The 23,927-nt window shown below is 29.6% G+C and overlaps 2 protein-coding genes across 6 annotated transcripts in view; one reads left to right on the plus strand and one right to left on the minus strand.

Moving 5' to 3' along the window:
* LOC126742825 (jerky protein homolog-like) lies at positions 1 to 23,780 on the minus strand. The gene is made up of 5 exons (XM_050449629.1): positions 23,434 to 23,780; positions 23,165 to 23,382; positions 22,932 to 23,101; positions 22,194 to 22,850; positions 1 to 498 (listed from the first exon to the last, which is right to left on the minus strand). The coding sequence occupies exons 1-5, from the start codon at positions 23,778 to 23,780 to the stop codon at positions 1 to 3; spliced, it is 1,890 nt and encodes a 629-aa protein (XP_050305586.1).
* The window catches only part of LOC126742875 (protein phosphatase 1 regulatory subunit 3B), an 84,509-nt gene that overhangs the window by 53,745 nt on the left and 6,837 nt on the right, over positions 1 to 23,927 (plus strand). Inside the window, exon 1 of one of the 5 annotated variants that reach the window (XM_050449726.1) lies at positions 15,926 to 16,002. The exons of 3 other annotated variants lie outside the window; for them this stretch is intronic. The gene's annotated coding sequence lies outside the window, so the exon portion shown is untranslated. One more of the 5 variants, XM_050449724.1, reaches the window with a different exon arrangement.

Below are 23,927 nucleotides of genomic sequence, written 5' to 3' on the forward strand. Positions count from 1 at the left end.
TCAAAACATGTACTCGTCGGTATCATGTAGATGTGCCAGGTAAAGTCTGAGAGATTTAAGGAGTAAAGGATCTCTCAGTCTAGCCAACAGGTAACGATCATTTTCCATGCCAGATTTACGAGAGAGCCGTACTATTGGTGGGATCATTGGGTCGAGATGGAGCCCACCACTATCGTTATTGGCTTTCTCCACAATCTTGATGTTGACGGCTTCACCGTTTAAGGACTTACCAGCAGCTATGGCTTCCCTATCTGAGTTGATCTTAATCAGCTTTTCTTGCTTTGAAATGTTATCGGAGGCTGCTCGGGCAGCAATGGACATTGGAGTTGGCGGTAAGGCTATTTGCTGGGAGGGATGTGCTTTATGGCCATCTATTACAGTACCAGCAGGCCACAGATCAACGCACGTAACAACGTAACTCTTACGGTTTTCGAGATTTGGGACCGAAATTGGGACACCCTGTACAGTTTTCAGTAAAATAAATTCAATTATAGCCACCTTGGAAAATAAAGAATTAAACGCTTAAATGCTAAAGGCATGGTATGCTAGAAATATATTTTTAAATATTTTAATTTTATTTTTTTTATTTTAATTTAATTAAGTGACAAAAAATAACTGAGTATATTTGTTGGTCTACTAGTGTATACTAATTTACTAGGTTCGCCTCTGGTAGCTTTTTATCATTTATTTACCTCATGCCTGTTGAAAATAAACCGGCTTTCGAGCTTAAAATAACTTTATTTAAATCTTATCATGCGGTCAGCACATGGGAAATATATGAATATATGAATAATGTCGTACACATTAATCTTATGACGTTTTATTACCTGTATGCACGATCTTGCATTTGATCTATGAATGTAGTATAGTGATTTAATCATATCATTTAGTTCAGAGCACCAATTTAATGAGATTATTAGTTAATAAAATTAATATTATTAGATAATTAATAACTTATATAAATATGTATATACTAAAGAAACTTGTCATACGAAACAAAAATTTTATTAAGTAAGATTGAGTATTTAAGCTTTGACAGCTATTTCAATTTATATCTTAGACATATAGTTGCGTAAAAACTGAGATATGCTTTATGTCATTTAAGAGGACATATTAACCATTAGAAATGTGATTAATTCTCACACAATACCATCTAAGCATAATTAACACTTTTAATTAGTCGAACAACATTTTTTGTTCATTTTGTTTTATTACTTTTGTTTTTTAAATCTTTTATTATCATATTATATAAGATCTTGTATTTCATCTTGTCTTCTATTTTCCATTTCATATGATTTCTTTATCTAAATGCAAATTTGTAAAGCAGAAAAAAAATGTGTATAGATTTAGACATTACAATGCTGCAATTTACAATTCTGCTGCATTATGCTTAATTTCTACGTTAACTTCTTAAAATGTTTTATCTATTCACGCGTCACACGTACTTACTATCTGCGCGAATCTTTATACCTCTTGGCTGTATGGTTCATTCATCTTCCACTTTCGTTTCATGAATCGGTTGAAACCTCAATGGCCTAAACGCAAAATTGATAAAGGGGATGAAGAACTGACTAAGCTAAATCATTCAAAATTTACAAAAACTCACGTAAATGCGTCATTCCATATAATAATTAATGTTATAACGCTAAAGCTGTAGACTGCTGCCTTTTTTAAATGGTGTTAAATAATAGTTCTTAAAAAATGTAATTAAGGTCAGTTAATTAAGTTCTACTTGCTATAGACAGATACAAATATTTTACTTCATAAGTCGATGTACGTAGTAACGTTTTATCTTCAAGAATGTTGAATGTGCAAATACTTTGATAATATGTTAAAGAAACACACAAAACAATGAAAAGAAAGTGAATACCGTTCGGTCATTATTGTCAGGTGCTTATTATATTTTATTTACATGGCATGCAAGGTGTAATATGTCACACTTTTTCTTAAAGAAATCGTAATTTTTATATTATGATCAGTAATAACAAGATCCCTATATAAGAAAAAAGTATGATTAATTTAAATATCTTGCTTTATTTTATATCGTTTACGAGACAAACTTTTATTACATAAAGAAATAATTATAAAATTAAAATGACCACCGTCAAAAACATATGAATTTTAATAAAAAATATGTATAAAAATATACACACATATATGGTAGAGGTCTTTGCAGTTCTACTTCTACAAAACAAGTTTCAACATACGTCCAAGAATGATGAGTATTTTATACAATATCCATTATTAAATAACCGTTTTATATAATATATATTATATTTATATAGTATATCTCAAAAAAACAGTAGAAGATTTCTATAAAAAAGAGTATTTTGGGATGATAGGTACCTGAAAGGTCGTAGAAGAGTAGCACCTTACAGATTGTGCTAATAGTGCGACTTTTGTTTTATGTTATATGTAATAACATGTAACGTAATAATGAAATTTTGTGAATTACTTTAGTTGTGGAAAAGCATGATTGATCCCTAATTATATTTTTTAAGTTTTGGTAAGGTTCGTGTTTGTTCTTTCTTAGCATATCTGAGGAGATTTCCATAGTGAGTAGTGCAGCTGTACATTTTATCCATCAGCTCTGTGCGTTCTATTCTAATGTCATTTGTAGCCATATACAGCCTATTTGTCGTACTCAAAGCCTCTCTGTAAATAAGAATACAAGGGGTTAAACCAAATAGTGACACCTGTTGGTGACATTCTAAAGATAGACAAGCTAGTTTTGAAGGGCTATTCAGCTTTCTGAAGAAGTCTTGCCCCACCACACGATAGAGCTATAAGATGTTATAGGTCTTGTAACCTGTGTACCGAGCAGACCGAGCTAGAGCATCTGTTTTGGGACAATTCTAAGATGATTCCAGAATACCAATTATAATTTGTCGTTTCAAAGCAAATCTATAGAGTTTTAGCTGTGAATAAAGTCTATCTGAGTTCTATCCTTCTTAATATGTTAATTGAATAGATTTGATTGTTCATCAGTTAACATTCTTCAAAAGCTTAGATCTTGCAATTTTCTTGCCTGCATACATTTTCTTTATTTTTTTTTGTAATTAATCAGGTATTATCTCTAATCAAGAAAAAAAATACATTTTGAAATTTTCTTTTAAATAGCGTCATATGCAGTAAATACCTGCATACTTTGACGGTTTTGTTATTTTTATTCTGGTGTCGGTGTTTTGTTGAAGTGTGCAATAAAAACACGAAGTCGTAATATAATCCTGGTGATATTGATCGTATTGATAACAATGGTTTATACGCTGCAAGAAAGAGTTGTTGGGTCTGTATTATCCACAAAATAAGTCTACTAGAGCAGCAGCACGTGCTTTTAATGGTAATCATCCGGATAAAAGGGTAAATTAATTAATAATTAAAGATTTTACCGCATCTGGCGTGTCTCAAAGTATGGTTCGTCCTACAATGTCAAACTAGTATATGAGCTATATGAAGATGATTTTGATCGTCGTGTAACAAGTTTTGTGTCTAACTGGTGTGACACTAATCCTCATTTCTTTCGAGAAAAATATAAGCAGCGACCTCAAAAACTTAATATATGGCGTGGTAGCCTGAGAGATCAGCTTGTTCGTCATTTCTTGAACGACGTACTTCCTGGACGATATATTTGCCGGAGAAGTGATGAAAATCTTCGAAATAAACTTGTTAACGAATGTCAATTAATAATTCCTGAAATGTTCGCTAATGTGCGCAGATGTTTTGAACAACAATTGTATTTTTCTAAAGAGGTCGACGCAGATCATTTTCAATATTTAATAAAATAGATGTTAGATACTTTTTTCTTCATTTAAAATAAGGCGAATTGATAAAATAAAAAAGGGCTATGTCGAAAACAAAATTGCTGAGTCACACGACTCCTATTCCAATTTAAAAAAAAAAAATTACATAGGGGCTCTGTGGAGATGACGTCAAAGAAACGCAATTTCTGTCAATAAATATCCCCCTTAATATCAAATTTAACGTGTTCGGCCGTTTTTGGCTAAACAATTCATTTTTCAGGGTGGACTGTTTTGTCGCGGACACCTTGTATAATAATAAATTAAGCAATGATAATGCATAACTTAATTGAATTTCCTTCTAAGGTTCTTTAAAAAATACATTTCAACTGCTTGAACAAGGTTTTAAATTAAATCAACCTGTAATATTAATTAGAAATATATGAATATAATAACAACTACAGCATAAAGTTAATATTAAATTAATTTTAAAAATACGAGTTATTTTTATAAGCATAAAATCATAAAATATTTATTTTTGCTTAGCGGATAAAATATTGTAGCTTTCCAAATTATTAGACACGGGCGCCGCCGCCGTATGAGATCTAAAACGGAGTGACCTCTTTTAACCTTATTTTTATGTTTTTGGCAAATTCGAAAATACCTGTCTCTATAAATAACTGGGTTTTTTTAATCCATTGAAAAATAGATGGATTAAAAAAAGTCCCTTTAGATTAAAATTATGGCTACGTGCATCAGCAAGTTAAGATAACTTAAACACCTATTGTATTATTAATTAAATTAACTTTTACATCATGTTATTTTACGCATATTTTATCTTAATACTACTTTATGACAACAGTTCAGATAATTGAAAATAAAATATATTAGTCTCGATTATAACAAATTGAAAAGATGCGGCATAGCTTATTAGACGAAATTATATTGGACAAGTTATCAAAAAGATACTAAATCCATATTGCATGCTTCAGTATCGTGTTAAGTCTTTATCTTTGTCACTTTTTAGGTCGATATTATAATATATTTTTACTTTTTACTAAGAACATTTTAATAATGCTATTTATAAACTGCTACATTGCTTTATTTAGCAGATATTATAGAACACTTATAGCATATTATATCAACATATACTTATGATTATATAGTTGGTAAAAGAATAGTTGTTTATAGAAAACTAGATCACCGAGTTTTATTTTTGATGATTTAATATTCAAAACAAAGTATTAGTTCTTTATTTTTTTCCATTATTTAAGAGACTTGCCTCTAAAAGATTATAAAAATATAATTCATTAACTTATCTAATTAATAATACTATCATTTGATATTTCAGTCCTCGTGCGTGCTGTTCATTTAATACTGATAAGATAATGCGTGGTAAATTTTTGTCGACAAAACCGTCTAGAACCTGTCTAGTACATTTTTAAATAATCTCATTACCGATAACATAAGGTTTTTTAGTCTATAAAAAATACTCTATACTACAATAATATTATTAGATATTAAGATTACAAGTAGCAAATATTTTTAAATTTTATACTTGGTAGTTGATTAAAATAATTTGTTTAAGAATTGGCCAAGAATTATTGGTGTTAGATAAGACTCCTTCATGAATTTATTAAAAATCAAATACAATTAGTAGCGAATCTTAGCTGTTAATACGTAAATCTTCGAAATTATTTTTACATAATCACATGTTTTGATTATTTTACTATTGTATTTACTTAATAAATACAAAAACTGTTCAGTTAATGTTTGGATTTGTTGCTGAGTTCATTCAGTGTTTTATATAATTATTGAATCTGTACATTTAGACTATATTTCGTAACATAAGTGTAATAGCGAGAAAATTCAAAGTTTACACCAATTTCTTAATTTTTCTTTTATAAAAAATACAGTTCAGATTTTACAAATACACCACAGATCCCACAAAGTTTCTAAAATATGTCGTATAGCTTTAATTGGGCAAGTTACATTGACTATGTAAATTGGAATTAGATTGTTAGAATAAGAAGTATTTCTATAAGGACCGTGAACTTCTCTTAGGAATAGCACTGGAGAGTGTCAGTTTATTTTGGTATTTTTTATAGAGGGTGTTAATTTGAAAACTTCCCACCACGGATTTATCGAAAACCACTGTTTAAAAAAAAACTCCGAAATACGTCAAAAGGTTTGTCAAGGGGGACAACTTTCTAACCTAAAATTACTTCACCCCCTTTCACCCTCTGCCCCCAGGGTCATCCCCTTAAAAATTTTAAATGGCAAGGGGTATCGAGTAATAGCTTGTTTAAAAGGTCTTTCGACGTCTTTTATTTTGATGTTTAATTTTTTTAAATCGGAAGATTCGTTTTCGAGAAAACTAGAAAAAACTTTGTTTATCTTAATTTGTTCAGATAGAAAACAAAAACATGAAAATATCAGTTTTTATTTCAATAAGTGTTCAAAATGTTGCCCGTTTTTGGCCAAACAATGATATAGGCGATGTTCAAATTTCTGACGGACATTTTCAAAAACATGTTGTGGGATATCATGGCAGCTGTCGATGATGCGTTGACGAAGTTCATCCAAACTTTCAGGTTGGGGAGTAAACACAATAGATTTCAAATGACCCCATAGAAAAAAGTCTAACGGCGTTATATCAGGAGATCTAGCAGGCCATTTTATAGGCTCCCTTCGCCCTATCCATTTCTCTGGAAACTCGTCATCTAGCCATTGCCGAACGGGAAGAACACAGTGAGGAGGAGCGCCGTCTTGCTTCAACAAATCTGAAATATATTTCAGATTTGTTGATTGTTAGCAAAGTTAAGAAATTTTAAAAAATCAATATTTTTTTCTGCATCATTGATAAATATGATAGAAAGTAAAGACTCACAATGTGACATCTGACAGACTTTCAGGTCTTTCAAGACTTTAAGGACCTCTGTAGGCATACAAGTATACACACCAATGCTCTAGGTATTATTATACTTACAAGAAAACCATCCAGTACCAGTTATGGGAATGGCCAATGTTTAATTAACTTATGAAAAACCGAAGATTAACTTTATCGAATGCCTTCCAGAAAACTGTATAAATGTCGACCACCTGATTTTCAAGGGCAGCCGATATATCATCTTGATAGACCATTAGGGCTGAAACCGTACTCCTTACCCGTTAAAAACTATGTTGCTAGTGTATAATTATTTTATTAAGTAATTTAGATAAGTTAATAGTGACAAGGTTGTCAAGAAGTTTAGGTATTGCCCACTGTATTAAAATCCCACGATGTGGGTTGATGCACCTTTAAAATAACCGATAAGTAAACGAAACGACCTTTAACTATAATAGCTGTATTATAGCAACAGATCAATGAACCTCTGGAAAAAAAATCTTAGCAACCAACCCAGCAATATTGAATTGTACACCGATTTATCATAGAAATTTTGTATTTATACTATTTCTTTAGTATGATTTAATCAGTTTAATTATATCCGCCAACTAAAAAAAAATCACGCTAAAAAACTTCTTGTCTAAGATTAGTTGAATCTAAATTAAATCATATGGTACGTAACAATAGGTAGATTATGCGGGTATGGTTTACAGCTCTCTATGAGAAAATTTTGAAAAATTGTACTTGGTAGACCTTTGTGTCCTGTGGGATATGTGGCAATAATTTTTATTGTTGCAAATTTAAAAAATGCAAAAGAAATTTTACATTCAAAGATAAACATAAAATATTAATCAGTGTAGTAGACCTTATTTGCAAATAGTATGAGTAAAAAACGGTTGTAAATATCGTAAACGTAGTTAATGAGGGCAGGATAACAAATTTAAATTATTTAAAAATTGAATAGAAATATCTTCTTAATTTTATTTACAATTTGTTTAATTTTGTCGTCTTAATGCTTGTGGGAGGATGCAAAAAATACTAATCTTTAATTAACTTGCAACTATTATCACATCAATTATTAATGATGATTTTTCTTGTCAATAAATTTAAATAAAAGATACATATCGATCAGAAACTCTTCGCATTTTTTCCAAATTTGAAATGAGTTTCGAAATTTAGACAATTTATCAATTTGGTGTTGTTGTATTTAAAAATTGAATAGAAATATCTTCTTAATTTTATTTACAATTTGTTTAATTTTGTCGTCTTAATGCTTGTGGGAGGATGCAAAAAATACTAATCTTTAATTAACTTGCAACTATTATCACATCAATTATTAATGATGATTTTTCTTGTCAATAAATTTAAATAAAAGATACATATCGATCAGAAACTCTTCGCATTTTTTCCAAATTTGAAATGAGTTTCGAAATTTAGACAATTTATCAATTTGGTGTTGTCAACAGACTAACTGGTACGTACTTTACTGACAATATTGAATTATAAATTAAAATTCCTTCAATTTTTAATAAACATTATCAAATTAAAAAGGAAAGAAACAATAGATTAGGACTTGGATTCTTGTTGATGTACATTTAATAAGGAGTCCATTATATCGTGCATGCAGGCGTTATTGAAATTTATTTGCTTTACAGGATTAGATATTGATAGAACTATTATCAAACTTAATGAAGACTTAAGTTATATGTCTCAATAGATTGTACATAACACCTTGTTAACTAGCGAGCAAAAAAGCACAAGCAATTTTATTTTCTAAAAATGCCTTTAAAATGATCTTAACACTTTATTGTGGTGGACTGGCAGGATAGAGTAGTTAAAACAAGTCTACTTTAAATTAGAATTAAGAGTGTCTTAACTTAAACATATGAATAAAAAAAAATAAAAAAAAACAAAACTATCCAGTCCTAACTATATGTACACTGTGTCCCATTTTGGATGAGATTGCAGGATATCTCTGTAACTTTTTAAAATATATCTTTGCGGTTTTCGCGACCCTGTATCACTTTTGTCTAAAACTTTTAAAGCCACAAACAGAAGTATAAAGTAGTCCAACTACTTTTGTTCCTGAAATACAGAGTCAAAATGAAAATGTTCACTTTCTGAGATGTTATTAATTTCCAGGCCCTGTAGAAGATAGAAAAATGAAAACTGATTATAATAGATATTTTTACATAAAAGTCAGAGGCGTATATAATTTTTTTAGAGTACTGTATTTAAGATTGGGACAAAATTGGTATTTTTTAAAAGGGCCACTCCATATATTCTTCATGGCCTACTATTAAAAAACAAACATGAATATGGATTTTTCTGATTTTTGAAGCTAAAATTAATTAAAGATTAGGTTTTGATACATTAATGTATTCCGAAAAAAAATTGCAAAAATTTAACATTAAAATATACAGGATATCCTATTTAAAAAATACTAAGTTTATGCTCAATCTGAAAGACAGTGCCCTAAAAGAAAATTTTAAATACGCCTTTGACCTATATATAAAAATATCTATTATAAGCAGTTTTAATTTTCTTTTATCTTATACAGGGCCTGAGAAATAAAAATATCTCCAAAAGTGAACATTTTTATTCTCGCCCTGTATTTCAGGAACAAAACTAATAGGAATATTTCTGTTTGTGGCTTTCAGTTTTAGAAAAAAGTGATACAGGGTCGCAAAAACCGCAAAGCTATATCTTAAAAAATAAAAAAGATACCCTGCAATCTGATCCAAAATGGGACACAGTGTACGAGGTTTTATATACCACCTCGTAATAAACTATATAGATTTGTTAGCTGACTTTAATAAATTTCGAAAAATAAATAATATAAATATTTCCATATAACTTTCATTAACTTCCATATATCACTTAAAGAAATTATGTTTTTTTTATACCAGACAGAGAAACCTACACAACAGAGTACCTAAAAATTTAAAAACAATTAGCTTGTGTGAGTACTTTTTTATTTTAAAAAGAAACGTACAAATCTAATTCGATACTAGTCCCTATAACTAGCTACTGGTTGGTATAATTAAGTAAAATCGTAATATTTTTTCTTTATTTACATCAAAGTGCATTAAACATATAAATAAACTCCATTTTTAAAAAAATTATAATAGGATATTTTTAAATATTTAGAAACGTTTATATTTACGTACTAAAAAAAAGCATTACTCAGAGGAATTTAGTACTTAATATGACCTGATATTTGATGTAAAAATATAATATAACTAAAAACATTCCATCCAACTACAGAAAGCAAATTATGCTCAATGGGGAAAATGCCGGCAACGACAATTTGCATGTTACTTTGATAAGCTTGCTGAGCAATGCGCAGATAATTTGTAGTTGTAGATTTTTTACTAATTGATAAATTATTTAATGAACCATCATTTAATTTATAACATATTTTTACTGTTCTTTTGGACTCAACTTTTAAGTGGTGACCAATTATAGCTAACCAAAATATTAAAATCTAAAAAAAAATAAAACTTGAGTTCTGAATAAATACCATATGTATGTACTATACTATACCGTAAAACTAGATATGTCGAAAATACTTATTCTAGAGATAGAGATTTCTTGAAAAATGGTGTTTGTATTAGTAAGTATTGTTAATAGTTCTGTAGATACTATATGCCAATACAACAATAAAATCCAGAAATAGATAGCTCCAAAAATGTGGTTAATATATTCTGTGCATTTTATTATATCTAAATGCATGTATCTCATATCAGATATATTTTGTTTTTTTAAGAGTTTTTCATTAAAACATTGTAAAATGGTTTTTAGATGGTAAATACATATTGCGCTAGTTAATATTACTACCTCAATTCTATTTATTAACCACGCATAAATTATTCTTTCAATACTTAATTTCCTTTGTATATGATGAAAAAAATGGAGTAGAGATATTTTTAATAAACTGACAAGTATCCAAAAAGCCATAATAAATCTGGTTCTTGCCTGTAAATCTTTTAAATAAACCAACTTATTTGAATAAATAAATTTTAAAACGTTAAGCACATATTGGGTTTTCTTTAAAATCTGTATAGTAATGAACACATTTATTCCTACAATGCCAACTATGTTCAAGATCAAGTTAAAATCAGGCAATTTATTTGAATTATTCGGAGATATTAAGCCTGCAATCATTTTAGTCGTAAAATAAAGTTGGAATAGAGTAAAACACGAAGAGGCTCCTATATAAATTTTCTGCAACCTGCTGGAAATTATTAATTTTGGTGGATAAAGTAGAAAACTTACAGCAACGATTAGTTTAAAAATGAATCTTTTTGAAAACTTAATCATTTTTTTTACACTCACAATATTTAATGCCAACCAACTAAATTACTGACTGCTACTAAAATATTAAGACTTAGTAAGTGGATTAAAGTGAAAAGTCAATTATAGCATATTTTATTAGCTATAATGGAAGCATAAATGCTTTTAGAACTAATGATATTCTTTACTTTAAAATAAAATGAGTGTTTCGCGTATTATGTTATTTTTAATTCTGTTGACTAAAGTATTTAATTTTGTTGACTAAATAAATAAAAACTTTTTTTAACTTAATTTTAGCTGCTTTTTATTCATCAGTCCAGCGAAAAACAAAGAAAATGACGTAGTAGTCAAAATTTAATTTCATTGATTTAAATTCGATAAGTTATCACTTAAATATTTCTCTTTTTCTTTTATCTAAAATCTTAACTGAGATTATAGATTCTCATTATAGAATCTTTATTCACATTCACCTGGCTTTGTCCAGATTTTTGTCTTTTTCCTCTTTCAGTTATGTAGTCCTTACAAAATCTACTTATTGTGAAGATTAGCTCATGTCTTTCAACGCCATTGCACCATTAAAAAACATTTTAGATAAGATGCCAGGGTTTATCGTTTAGTAGGCAATGGTTCAAATCCCAATACATACCTTTTTCTACTGAATACTACACCTGATTTTTCCTGGGAGCAATGGGAACATAGTCTCTTCACAAAATTTGTTTTATATTTCTAAGACTAGATTATCATCAGCACATATTTGTGCATAGAATCGGTTTCATGGAAATTGTTTTCCAGTGAAGCACCGATACTTTGATCTTTTATTACCCACCTCATCAAGTGATCTGAAGTTCTCTGAGATGGTACACATTAAAATTGTCTAGGGGACAAGGAAAAAAAAAGTTTAATTTTTACATGAAAAAAATTTGGTTCCAAGATAAAATTTGCTAGACATTCCTTTAAATAAATTTAAGTTGTATGTGGTAAACTGAAGAATGGATTAAGTACAATTTTTAGACGAGCACTATAGGAAGGTTGTGGCAGAGATTTGAAGAGACTGGTAATGTGAGGTAAAAACATGCTGATTCAATAAAATCAACAAAATTTAGACGAGACAGGTTTATTCGCCTTTAGGCATTGCGAAACACCACTAATACTGCCAGCCAGCTAAGAAGTGAGCTTCAAAATGTATATGGCATTTGTATCACTGCTCAAACAATAAGGCATAAGCTAGATAAACATAGGGCGCAAGAAGATTCTGATAAGCCGAGGAACATCAGGATAGGCAAGAGTGTGAATGGACATGCATTCGTTTTACTGATGAATCAAGATTTAATTTACATCCTGATTCAAGAAGGTGATCAAGCTGAGGGTGTGGCGAACACCGGCAATGCGTCTCGCTTGCAAACTATTCAAGAAATTGACAGATACCAAGGCGGAACTTTAATAGTTTGAGCTAGATATTTCGATAAGTTTCAGGACTAATATAATTCTCATTAAAGGGTTTTAACAGCAAACGATCGAACTCTGGAACACATTATTCATTCACGTGCTACAGAATTTGGTAAAAATATTTAAATTATGTACGTCCGCATGTAGCAGGAATCGCTAGAAACTTTTTGGAGCAGCACAATATTATTCAGATATTGCCATGCCTGCACAATTCCTTGACTTAAATCCAATCGAGCACGTTTGGGATATGATGAAAAGGCGTGTTTTAAATCAATTAATGTTCCAGAGAAGGGAAGAGGTGCCGAACTCTATGCACAAAGGTTACAAATTGAGCAAAACGACATTGACAATTTCATTAGCAGCATATCGAATAGATGTCGAGCTGTTATAAAAAACAGGTACATACATTTTATTAGCAAGAGCTTTTCTATTAACTGTTTTTTAAAATTTCTTATTTCGAGTTTTCGATATTTTACTACTTTAAACTCTTAAACATTATTAATCCGTCGGTATACTATGATGAATTTTCAAGTTTTTTATAAATTAATGTTCAGAAGTGATTAATTTCAATATTTTTCAAATCTACGTTTAATTGCCTTTTAATATATTCGTCCTCTTAGACCATTTTATTTTAAAAGTTCTCCAGATGAAAGAATGTGAAGTGGAAAAAAAGAGGTAAAGAATATCAAGTACTACTTGCAACATTAGGGTTATTGTTAAAAGATTTTTTTCTTGAAATGCACTAAAGCTTTGAGGCTGTACTTTTACCTTAACAATGTAAATTGTGTCAGCCGACTGTTTAGAGGCTAGGCTGCTTCTTAGTATTTCTTATTTCTTTCTCGTGATAATTTAAGTTGGTGATTGGAGTTTACTTTTAGCTTTGTAAATAAGGATCTAAGACCTTTGCATGTTACCTTTAATAATTTGGTACCATAGTCTCTTAAACCTGTAAAATGTTTCTGCTAAAATGAAGCGTGTGTCTCAATGATGTTTAATCTACAATATTAATTTTCATGAGATTAAAGATAAATTGGACACTATTATTGAACTAATTATAGATAGAAACGTAACCGTACCACTAAGATGACTTCCGTGCGGCTGTTAAGATAATCTAGGATTTTTCAAATATTTTTAATAGTCTGTAAAATCGCTGGAAGAATTAAAAAAAAGTTCATATGCCATTTTTTATATGTTCATTGCATATTACATAATATTTAAGTACAAATCAAATATTTACCAAAATTCACGTTCTGAAGCGGTGGTAATTTAATAAAATATATTTGCATCATAACTTTAATTGCTTTGTTTACAGACTTTTGACCATTTCGGTCCATAAGTATGTTTACGTTGCAAACAAGATTTCGAAAAATCTGCAGATCCAATGTTTTGACTTTGACTGGTTTATTTGCATATATTAAAATACTATTAAATTTTATTGGTATGTTATTAACGTGCAAGCATTATTTTCATATCAGTGCTGTTTCATGATATATATATTTAGTATTCTTTATCGTTTGCATTAGAATATTTACTTAAGTATTTAAGTCATTAAAATGCAGCCTTTGGAAAAAACCAATCTTTAGGTCTCTTGATAATACAGGGTATTCCGTTGATCATGTTACAAACTTCTAGGGCAGATAGAAAACGTCAAAAGAAAAACAAAAGTTCATATAAACATGGGTCCGGAAAAGCTTCTTCAGGGAGCTAGAACTCTTTGAAAATAACCTTTAAAATCTAGTTTTTTTTAATAGCTATGGAACTACTTTAGCTACCGCAACCAATTTTGGGAGGTAAATTATTGTTAGTACGTTTATTCTTTTGAACCTACTAAATAAAAAAAATATTTACCAGAGGCTTCAGAATCAGGGGGGTATTTGGTAAATTTAGGTGCATTTCTTTAAGGCTATAATTTCTGCCCGTTTGGGCATTAGATTATGATGTTCCTATGCTTTTTACATAAAAAAGGTGCTCTTAGTAAAAGTCGGTAAATATCACCGTTTTTGTGGAAATTGACGAAAAGCAAGTTATGAGATACAAAAATGAATTACCTATTATTATTAATAAACAATTAAAAAAAATCTGGCGTAAATAAAAAATAAATGTTTAAAAAAAGTTAAGGTAGCCACTTTATTAAATTGGTACTCAAATTAATTAACTGTCACTTTAATTACCTTGAGACATAAAATGTTTAAATGATTTTAAGTGTAATAAAAAATCAACAAATTAACAATATGTAATAATCACCATAATATTAACCAAAATATTAGAATACAATTAGTGGATTAATTGCCCTAAGTACAATTGTATAGGTAAATTTATTATAGGTACCTATTTTATGTTATTGAAGCCAAAGATATAAGAACTCGCAATTAGTTTTTTCAGTTATTTCAAAACAGTTATTGCTCACCAACGGATGTAAGAGCGTTTGTTAAACTAAATTAAAAAACATTTAGTATAGACATTCATCACTAATATATATTTTGTGAAACGATGTGGTGGTTAGTGTAGGTGAATATTAGATATAAAATAAAAGTCCTCTTCTATTATAAAATGAAGTTGAGTACCTAAAAGCTTTTTTAATGACTCTAAACCCTTTTTTGTAATAAAAATACTTCCATATAAAAATAGGCAATATGTGTTTCAATAAATGTTAAATGGTATTTATTAATTGTCAATTAAATATTAATGTATTATATAAATAAATATACAGGAAGTAGAAGAAAATAGCTTAGATCAATTTATTTTGCTTATACATAGAATTTTTTTCTCTTTCATGTCAAATTATAGATAGCTGTTTAACTTTACTTTGTCTAAGTCTTCCAAGGGGGTTTTGATGTGTTGGAATTTTCAATGCTGCGGCATTACTTCTCTTATATGCTAACTTGTTTTTCTAAAAAAGGTTCCAAAGTGTATGACTCAAAATAGATCTTAAAATTCTCATTTCCGTTATTCTGAGGAGCTTCTTAGTTTTACTTGTTTTTCCTCTGGTGCCGATAGCTGTACGTTAAAGACATATATTTTTTTATCACCACATAATCTTTGCCAGCAATTGAGGTTCAGCTTTTTTCTCTTTTCCTGTCTATTCATCCTGGACTTTCGATTCTTTAGTTTGTGTAGTGTTCTTATTGTATTGGTTATTATTTCAATGAATAGTGAATTCATAATTGTTTTTTTACATTTCTAAATATGCTTCATGCACTTTTCCATCCTCCGTAAACATCGCGTTCTATGATACGTGTTAAACCTCAAATTTTAACGTAAAAAACAAAATGATCGATATCATTAATCGAACGCCACTGATCGATGTTTTATCATATTCTTTTTCATTGTAAAAGCTAATGAGTGGAAGTTTTCCGGGATTCCTACAGTACTAGTCTAATTTACGTAATTAGTTTATTCCTATTTACGAAAATCAATATAATTTTGATGAGTTTTTTTTTGTAGCTGGCGCCGACCTTTCTGCACGTTGTAGACGAGTGATACAAAAGTATATCCATATAACGGTGTTGTGTAATGAACTTTAAAATTTCATGTTCACCAAAATAATTACTGATACTGGAATCGATTGCACGTTGAGCGGTCTATTTAAAATAATCAGTCTTCAGATAGCCGCTCGCAAAGGAGAAAGTGTTTTAGGTAGAGTTATTTTAGTGCAGTGTAGATGAATTTTAGATCTAGAGGAGGATATGTTTGTTACTAACAGCATGAGTTTATAGTAACAATTTGAAATAAAATAAAAAGTGACAGGACTTAAGGTTTCCAGTGTTTTGACCTTTCCATTTTTATTAAAAGTCAATAAATGTAAGTTAGTAAATATTTATTTATATTTGCTTATATTAGAGGAGCAATTACTATTACAAAAAACTTCTAAATTTTCTTTATAGTTGTTTTAAATTTGTGTTTTTTTAAAGCTTTTCTTGAATGGCTTGTTTTTCTTTTTCATATATAATATTGGATGCTTGAATTTTTGATGAAATGAATGAATGAATGATTTTGACATTTTTGTGTCGACTTAGTTCTTTAAAAATATATATTTTGCCTTTTCCCAAGGCGCTAGCTTTAGTAAAAAATTATTCCCTGTAAAATTATAGCAAAAATTAAATATGTAGGAATGAAGTAAATACAAATAGTTAATAATACTATTATGCCAAACAAAAGCATTTCTTCTGAAAAAAGCAAAAAATAAAGAAAGAAAAAACATGTTAAGCAAAAAATAAAAAACATGCAATCTAGGCATTATTTATTTTCTTGGGTGGTTTGTACAGTATATCTCGGAATGGCGAAATGATGGCGAAATTTCTATCCTGGTCTAACATTGTGTATTTTTTTTTTATGGGAAATAATTTTTTATTATGTATTTTATATTACAGTATCAACAGCCAGAAGCCAATTACAAATCAAAATTTAGTAGTGGGAATGATTTTTACAATCGAAATAATTATTCGAATACAAAAAATATAAAAAATAAGTGAAACCATAACAAAAACAAAATAAATTTACTACTAGATAAGTATAGTCTTATCTTTAAATATTTTTATAAAAATATTTAAATCTAAGTCTAAAGTACGAGCTTAAATCTCATTAAAAATAATTTCACATTTTGTAAACTACTGGCCACGTGGAAAAACTTTGTTTTGTATTTGTTAGAAGCTTTGTAAGAAATTCTGAAAAATTAACTTTATTTGTTGTATAAACATATGTATGTATAAACATAAATAAGATACATTTTAATTAAAATTAATTTAAATAAAACATATTTTCCTTCTGAAAATACTGTACATTTTTTAGAAGCAAATAATATTTATCCTCTTGCTATGAATAATAACCTAAAGTTTTTATAAAACATGTATTTTAATAAGCAATGTCAATGTACATACGCAGTTCTATAGTTTTTACCTATATCTCATAATGTAGTTCTAATCTTGACAACAACAAACTACTAAAAGACTTCATACAACAAAGATTAATACCTTCGGTAGATCCTTAAGAGACACTAGAAACTGCTATAAACATCAGATTAGGTCCTCTAATCTCAACATACTGTTGCCTATTTAACAAATAGATTTATTTAGTTCAATCGGAATATTGCAGACAATCTTCTGATAAAGTGTTTTTATTATAATATTATATTTTACATTTAAATTATCAAATTCCTTTTTTTATCCCGGATATTGAAACATTTTAATTTAATTTTTATCCTTTTTAGGCCTCATATAAGATAAGCCTATTTTAAAATAATATAAAATAGTTTAAACTAATCGTAAGTAAAATAAGAAGTTAAGACTTGTCAAAATTGAGCTTTGACGTTATAAATTATTAAAAAAAAATCATGACAGGACATAAAGTGGATAACACTAATACCAATTTAAAGATATTTATAATATGTAGAAAAACAATGCAAAACAAATAATGAAAAAAATTATTTATGATAACATTAGCTGATGATTTTCTATTAGCTTCAAATCCTTCTCAAGAACGTTCTGATATGTATTTATTGCTTTTTTATAATTTAATAAGTTTTTACAGCACGAGTCAGAAATCAAGTGCATTAGAATCTGGTCTTCTATCCGGCCTATTTACTATGACTAATCTGGCAATGTGCTAATTAGATAATCATTAATAGATTTTAAAAAATTTAAGTTAATTCTCCATCCTACATAACAAGAATTTCTGCAGTTTTAGTACCAGTCTTGTTATACTACGCCAAAATCCCTTAGACTTAATTTAACAACTAAAATAAGGTGTTTTTTTTTGCTTTCATGCCCTAGCGTAAGGGTGTCTTGGTGAATGTATTTTCATGCGAAAGAACACTATTTTCGCTAATCTCTGATAAGGATTTTTTCAAAATCTTAACTTGACTTCACGACTACTGGAATATTTTTGTGCATACGATGTTCTCTTCTGTGAGTTTTTTAATTTCTTTCTATCTTTCGGACGTTACGCTGTTAGCAATAATAATTGGATATAGAGAATATTTTTATTTAAATTAATAGATAAATATGAAAATACCGACTTACGTGAGTGTACAAACTTAACTAATTAGAATAAAATACTATTCTATGTTTATATTAGTAATATCTAACATTTTTTTTTTTGTTGATAAAAGAATGATGAAATTGAGATTTATATATATATATATATATATATATATATATATATATATATATATATATATATATATATATATATATATATATATATATATATATATATATATGTGATTTTGTTTTTTTGACAAATATGAGGGTAAATAGCGATAACTTTAATGCCGTTTTCAAAAAACAATAATAATAATAATGTTTCTTTATTCATTAATAGATTGATAACATAAGATATAATTCGAACAATGGCGACGTTCATGTACATTACATGCTCTTCCACGCAACCATCTTAAGTATTTAGATATTCAACTAACCACTTTATATTACATTTACCTGTTGTTATGCTAAATTGATGCAAATATTAAAATAAACAAGGAAATAAAGGTAGCTATAAATGTAGGCTATAGATAATCTTCTACAAGAACACATGTATATAAGATCAAGGGTAGTGACAATAGTTCGAAAACAATTTAAGTTCTTATCAATTCCTAAGTGGCAACACATGGTTTCGACATTTCCCCTTAATTATCTGAAAACTTGAAGACAACTTAATTTCAATCGGCAAATCATTATATATTATTATACTATTGTAAGAAAAGGACCGCTGGAATAAATCGGTGTGATGGGAGTAAATATAGTGAATTATATCTGATGCAAATACTACTAATACTTGCACAGTTGATCAATTTACTATTAAGATTAAATATTAGACAGGCTATATGTACTTTTAAACGCTCATCTTAGTTCAACCAGTGAGATTCACGCGTACAGCTCATGATCAAACTTGGGCTCAAACTTTTCAAGCCCAAATGCAAAACGTATGCACCAATTTTGAAGTCTTTGCAGTGATACCTACCCTATCTTCTAGTCGTAAGCATGGCCAATATACTACACCACAATATGAAAAGGAGAATATCACAGAGCTTTAGGTTAATATCTTTTGTTAAGTATTCTTTATGTTTATAAAGAGTTTTAATTTTAAGGGTTGCTGTGTTTATTAATTTAGAGACATGCTGAGTAAATCTTAAGTCATTATCAAGAATTAGTTCCATGTTACGGCAACAATTGGTAAATTTTAAGTGCACCTCATTTAAAGTTAGATTGAAAGATCATTTAGGGACACACTTGCATTTTTACCAAATAACAACACTTCTGTTATATCTTCGCTTAGCAATAAGGAGTGTGCCTTCGAAATGTTTGAAATATTTTTTAAATTTTAATTTTTTCTTTGACAAGCAATATTGGCGTCCTTTAGATTAAAAGAATAATAAATTCCAAATCATCAGCATAAAAGTGATGTCTACAGTGCTTTAAAAACCTATAAAAGAGCGCAGTGTAAGTTATAAATAAAAGGGAACCCATCACACTACCTTGAGGAACGCCGTTTAAGCTTGGTCGGAAAGATGATTAGCTTCCGCGATAAATAACTCTTTGCTGACGATTAGTTAAGCTTACAAAGAAAAGAACTGTATTTTCAGAAGAGCCCAAGTAAGAGAGTATTTCGCACATTAGATCAGGATCAACGGTATCAAAGGCTCTGCTGAAACCTAACAGCACTAAGCATCACGTTTGCTGCTTTCCAAATTTCGGGACACAAATTTCGTACTAGTAGTGAGACACAAATTAGTAATCAAAGTAAAATATCCAAATCTATATCCAAAAATACAATTACAATTTTGATAAATTATTTTTTGTTGCATACGTCGATATTTCTGCACGTTGCAGATGAATGATACCGAACTATAATCACATAACAGTGTTATGCAATGAAGTTTTAAAGTTTTATGTTCACAAAAATTATTACTGATATCGTATCAGTTGTACGGTGTTGACTTTAAATTAGTATGGTGATAGCCACTCGTGATGAAAAAGTGTTTTGAGCAGAGCTGATAGTGAAGTGTATAGAGTTCCAATTGTAATCGTTATGATTAGTGGTAGAAGAATATTGATTGCGTAGACATTTGAAATAACTAAATAAAAAGCGCTATAATTTTTTACACCATTAACGTCAGAACTGTTTAGTGTTTCCATTTTTATTAAAAATAATTAAAAGTAAGTTGATATAATAATATAAGATTGCATGACGCAATTTGGCACGAGGTTGGGGAGGGTCGAGGGAGTGATTAAAATGCAATCTAGATATTTTAGAAAAAAATATGGTTTTGCTGGATTTTTGGTAAAGATATTTTTTTTTATTAATATTTTATTTTACAAAATAAAAAATTTATAATAATGAAACTCATTAAAAGGTGGAAAATTTAGAAGAACCTAAGATTGGCTACTCCAAATTAAATTGTATTTTTGAAAAGTATGAATTTATAGTATTTATTTTATGTGTTTAGTTTGCGTAAATTCATGTTTCTTCAGCTGACTTTCGTACTTGATACTTTTTCTTATTGTATTATACTGAGACGACGATATAAATTTAGATTTATGAATATGTAAAATATTTTACAATATATACCCACATATTTTTATTCAACAGCAAAGGCTTTTAAAATGAAAAATTTTATATACAAACATGTTATAGCCTTGCATATTTTTGCCTATTTAACATATTCAATAAAAATTTTCAAGGAAAAAAACACATATAAACACATACACATACAAACACATCAATATCTAAAAACCAGTAGTTATCATTTCATAATCGTCTAGAATAAAAAGTAACGGGATCTTTCAGCTTTCTCGTAAAACCACTTTAAAAAGCTGTCTGATCGATAAGTACCCAAAATGTGACGCCATATCCCTATTTGCTTAAATGTTTAACTATTTTGTTTTTTTTTCTTTAACAAATCACTCAGGAATTCTTGGTAAGAAATCACCTTTTAGAGTAAGGAACTTGCTTGCTTGCTTGCTGTCTGCTTACAAAAATTTTATACGACTAAATAATGTATTCCTTTTATACCGAAATTCCGCACCCAAGATTTGACTTAGCCAGGTCAGAATCAATAACATTTAAGGCTCTAACTAGGAAACAAATCTTCAGAAAAACAAGAAACCAGGCTTATTTTGTAGTTACTTTTCTTCAATCGAATTAAATTTTGGGATATCGCAGAATAGATCTTTTTTATAATAGTTATTTGAGTTTAAAACTAATTCAATTTTACAAAATTATAGTAAAATTAATGTTTTTAACTCAGAGAAATTTACCAAAAAATTATTATTCTATACGAAATCCAAAGCGGACCGCTTAGCAACGAAATTAAAGCTAATTTTCTTCAAGAGCTTCCCCAAATGTCATTTTCTCATGTTCCAATTAAAGATAAAAAGAATCGAGTAAGGTAGACAATATACATATTTCATGATGGACTTTCAATAAGCATACTAAAAATTCTTGTACACTTGTCTAAACACATTTAATCTATAATGTAAATGGATAAGGAGTGATATTGATATACAGTAGAACCTCGATTATCCGGGCCAGCCGGGACCAAGCCTTCGCCGGATAATCGAAAACACGGATAATCCAAAGACTAATTTTTATTTTTTTAATACATAATTTATTTAAACAAATACATGTGCCAGACGAAAAGAAACAACGTGATAAAACATAATGCAACAAAAAAAAATGTTTTATTACCTATTTAGACATAATGTATTTGCTATGTATAAACGTATACATATATAAAAAAATCACTAAAAAAAGTCACTAATTTTTGTTTGTTTTTGGGCCTCGTAACTTCTACACCCTATAATTTCCTTCATTTTTCTAAGCTGAAGTACATGAATGTCATTAGTTACAGGCTGTTCTTCAAAATATTGAATAAGTATGTTTACTGCATCCCTTGCTTCTCGATGACTCGTCATAATGACGCAATCATTTTTATCAGAACTCTCATTCTCATCACTACTTTTGTCAGAACTTTCTGCAGAGCTCTTGTTATGTAGATAATCGTCATTTATGATCTGATACCCTGTTTCTTGGTGATCACATTCTATCCATTCTTGTATTTCTTTATTGTCTATTTCTTCTAAACCTTTGATTTGTGAGGCAATAGTTGCTATATTTCCGACGGACAGCTCACCTTCATTTAAGTGATTTTCATCTTCAGAACCGTCTTCATGTTCTAAAGTCATTATTTTATAAAATGATTTTTTAATGTGATCCACTTTCACATCACTCCAAGCACGAGCTACAGCATAAATTGCTTCTTTCAAATTTAGACGTTTCCAAAACCCCACAATGTCATCTTCTCCCAACAGTTGCAGCATGAGGTCTTTTCTGTAAAGTCTCTTCATGGTCTCTATAACACCTTGGTCCATTGGCTGGGCAATAGATGTTACATTCGGAGGAAAATATGCTACGAGTATGTTCCCATCTGTTGAATTTAGTTGCTCTACATCAGGATGCGATGGCGCATTATCCAGTAACAGTACAGCCTTTGGTGGAAGATTATTTTATTTGAGATAAGCTCTTACTTGAGGTATAAATTTTTCGAAAAACCACTTTTTAAAAATTACTCGATCCATCCAAGCTGCCTTTTGATTATAATAATCCACAGGCAATCTTTTTATATTTTTAAAAGCTCTAGGATTTTTGGATTTTCCAATGACGGCTAACCTAAGCTTATGGGTTCCTGAGGCATTAGCACAGCATAAAACTGTTAAACGGTCTTTGCTTACTTTGAAACCTAAAAAAAAATACAACTTTGAGAAATATTTTATACGTAAAAAAATATGTATGTAACGCTAACCTGGTGCACTAGTTTCTGAGGCTACAACAAGTGTCCTTCTCGGCATTGCTTTCCAATAGAGTCCAGTTTCATCTCCGTTGTACACCTGCTCAGGTTTTAGGTCATGCTCTATTATGAGATTTTCCAAATCATAGCAAAATTCTACCATAGCTACCTCATTAGCACTTAATTTCTCCCCTTGAACAGCTAATTCTCGTATTCCACGACGTTTTTTAAATCTGTAAAGCCAACCAGAAGATGCCGAGAAGTTGCCTTTAATTTTCAACTACTTGTGAAACTTTTCAGCTTGCCTAGTACACATAGGTCCTGATATCGGAACCCCCACTGATCTTTTCTGCAAGAACCACTTGGTCATAGCATCATCAAGTTCTCGAAACGTAGACCCTTTTAGAGGTTTCCTGTCAGAAATAGCTTTTGCACTATCCGCTTTTGCTACAAAGCTCTGTAACTGGGATTTTTTCTTCACAATGTCACGAACCGTTTGTTTTCCAATATTATATGTTTTAGCCAAAATAGCAACACTTATGTTATTTTCAGACTGTTTCAAAATTTCCATTTTTTGCTCAATAGTTAAAACATTGCGTTTACGCTTTTCATTAGCACCCGTACGCTGCATTTTGTGCGCCTGTTTACGTTTAACTAATAAGCGATGAGCCGGTCGCCGGTCGCCAATACTCGCCAGTTGCCAATACTCGCTAGTTAATAACACGCGAAAATAACAGGTAAAAACATAAACGAAGCATTCCCCGAAAGAAACTTGGGG

This window comes from Anthonomus grandis, chromosome 12 (assembly GCF_022605725.1).
Source record: "Anthonomus grandis grandis chromosome 12, icAntGran1.3, whole genome shotgun sequence".
Classification (NCBI taxonomy): Eukaryota; Metazoa; Arthropoda; class Insecta; order Coleoptera; family Curculionidae; genus Anthonomus; species Anthonomus grandis.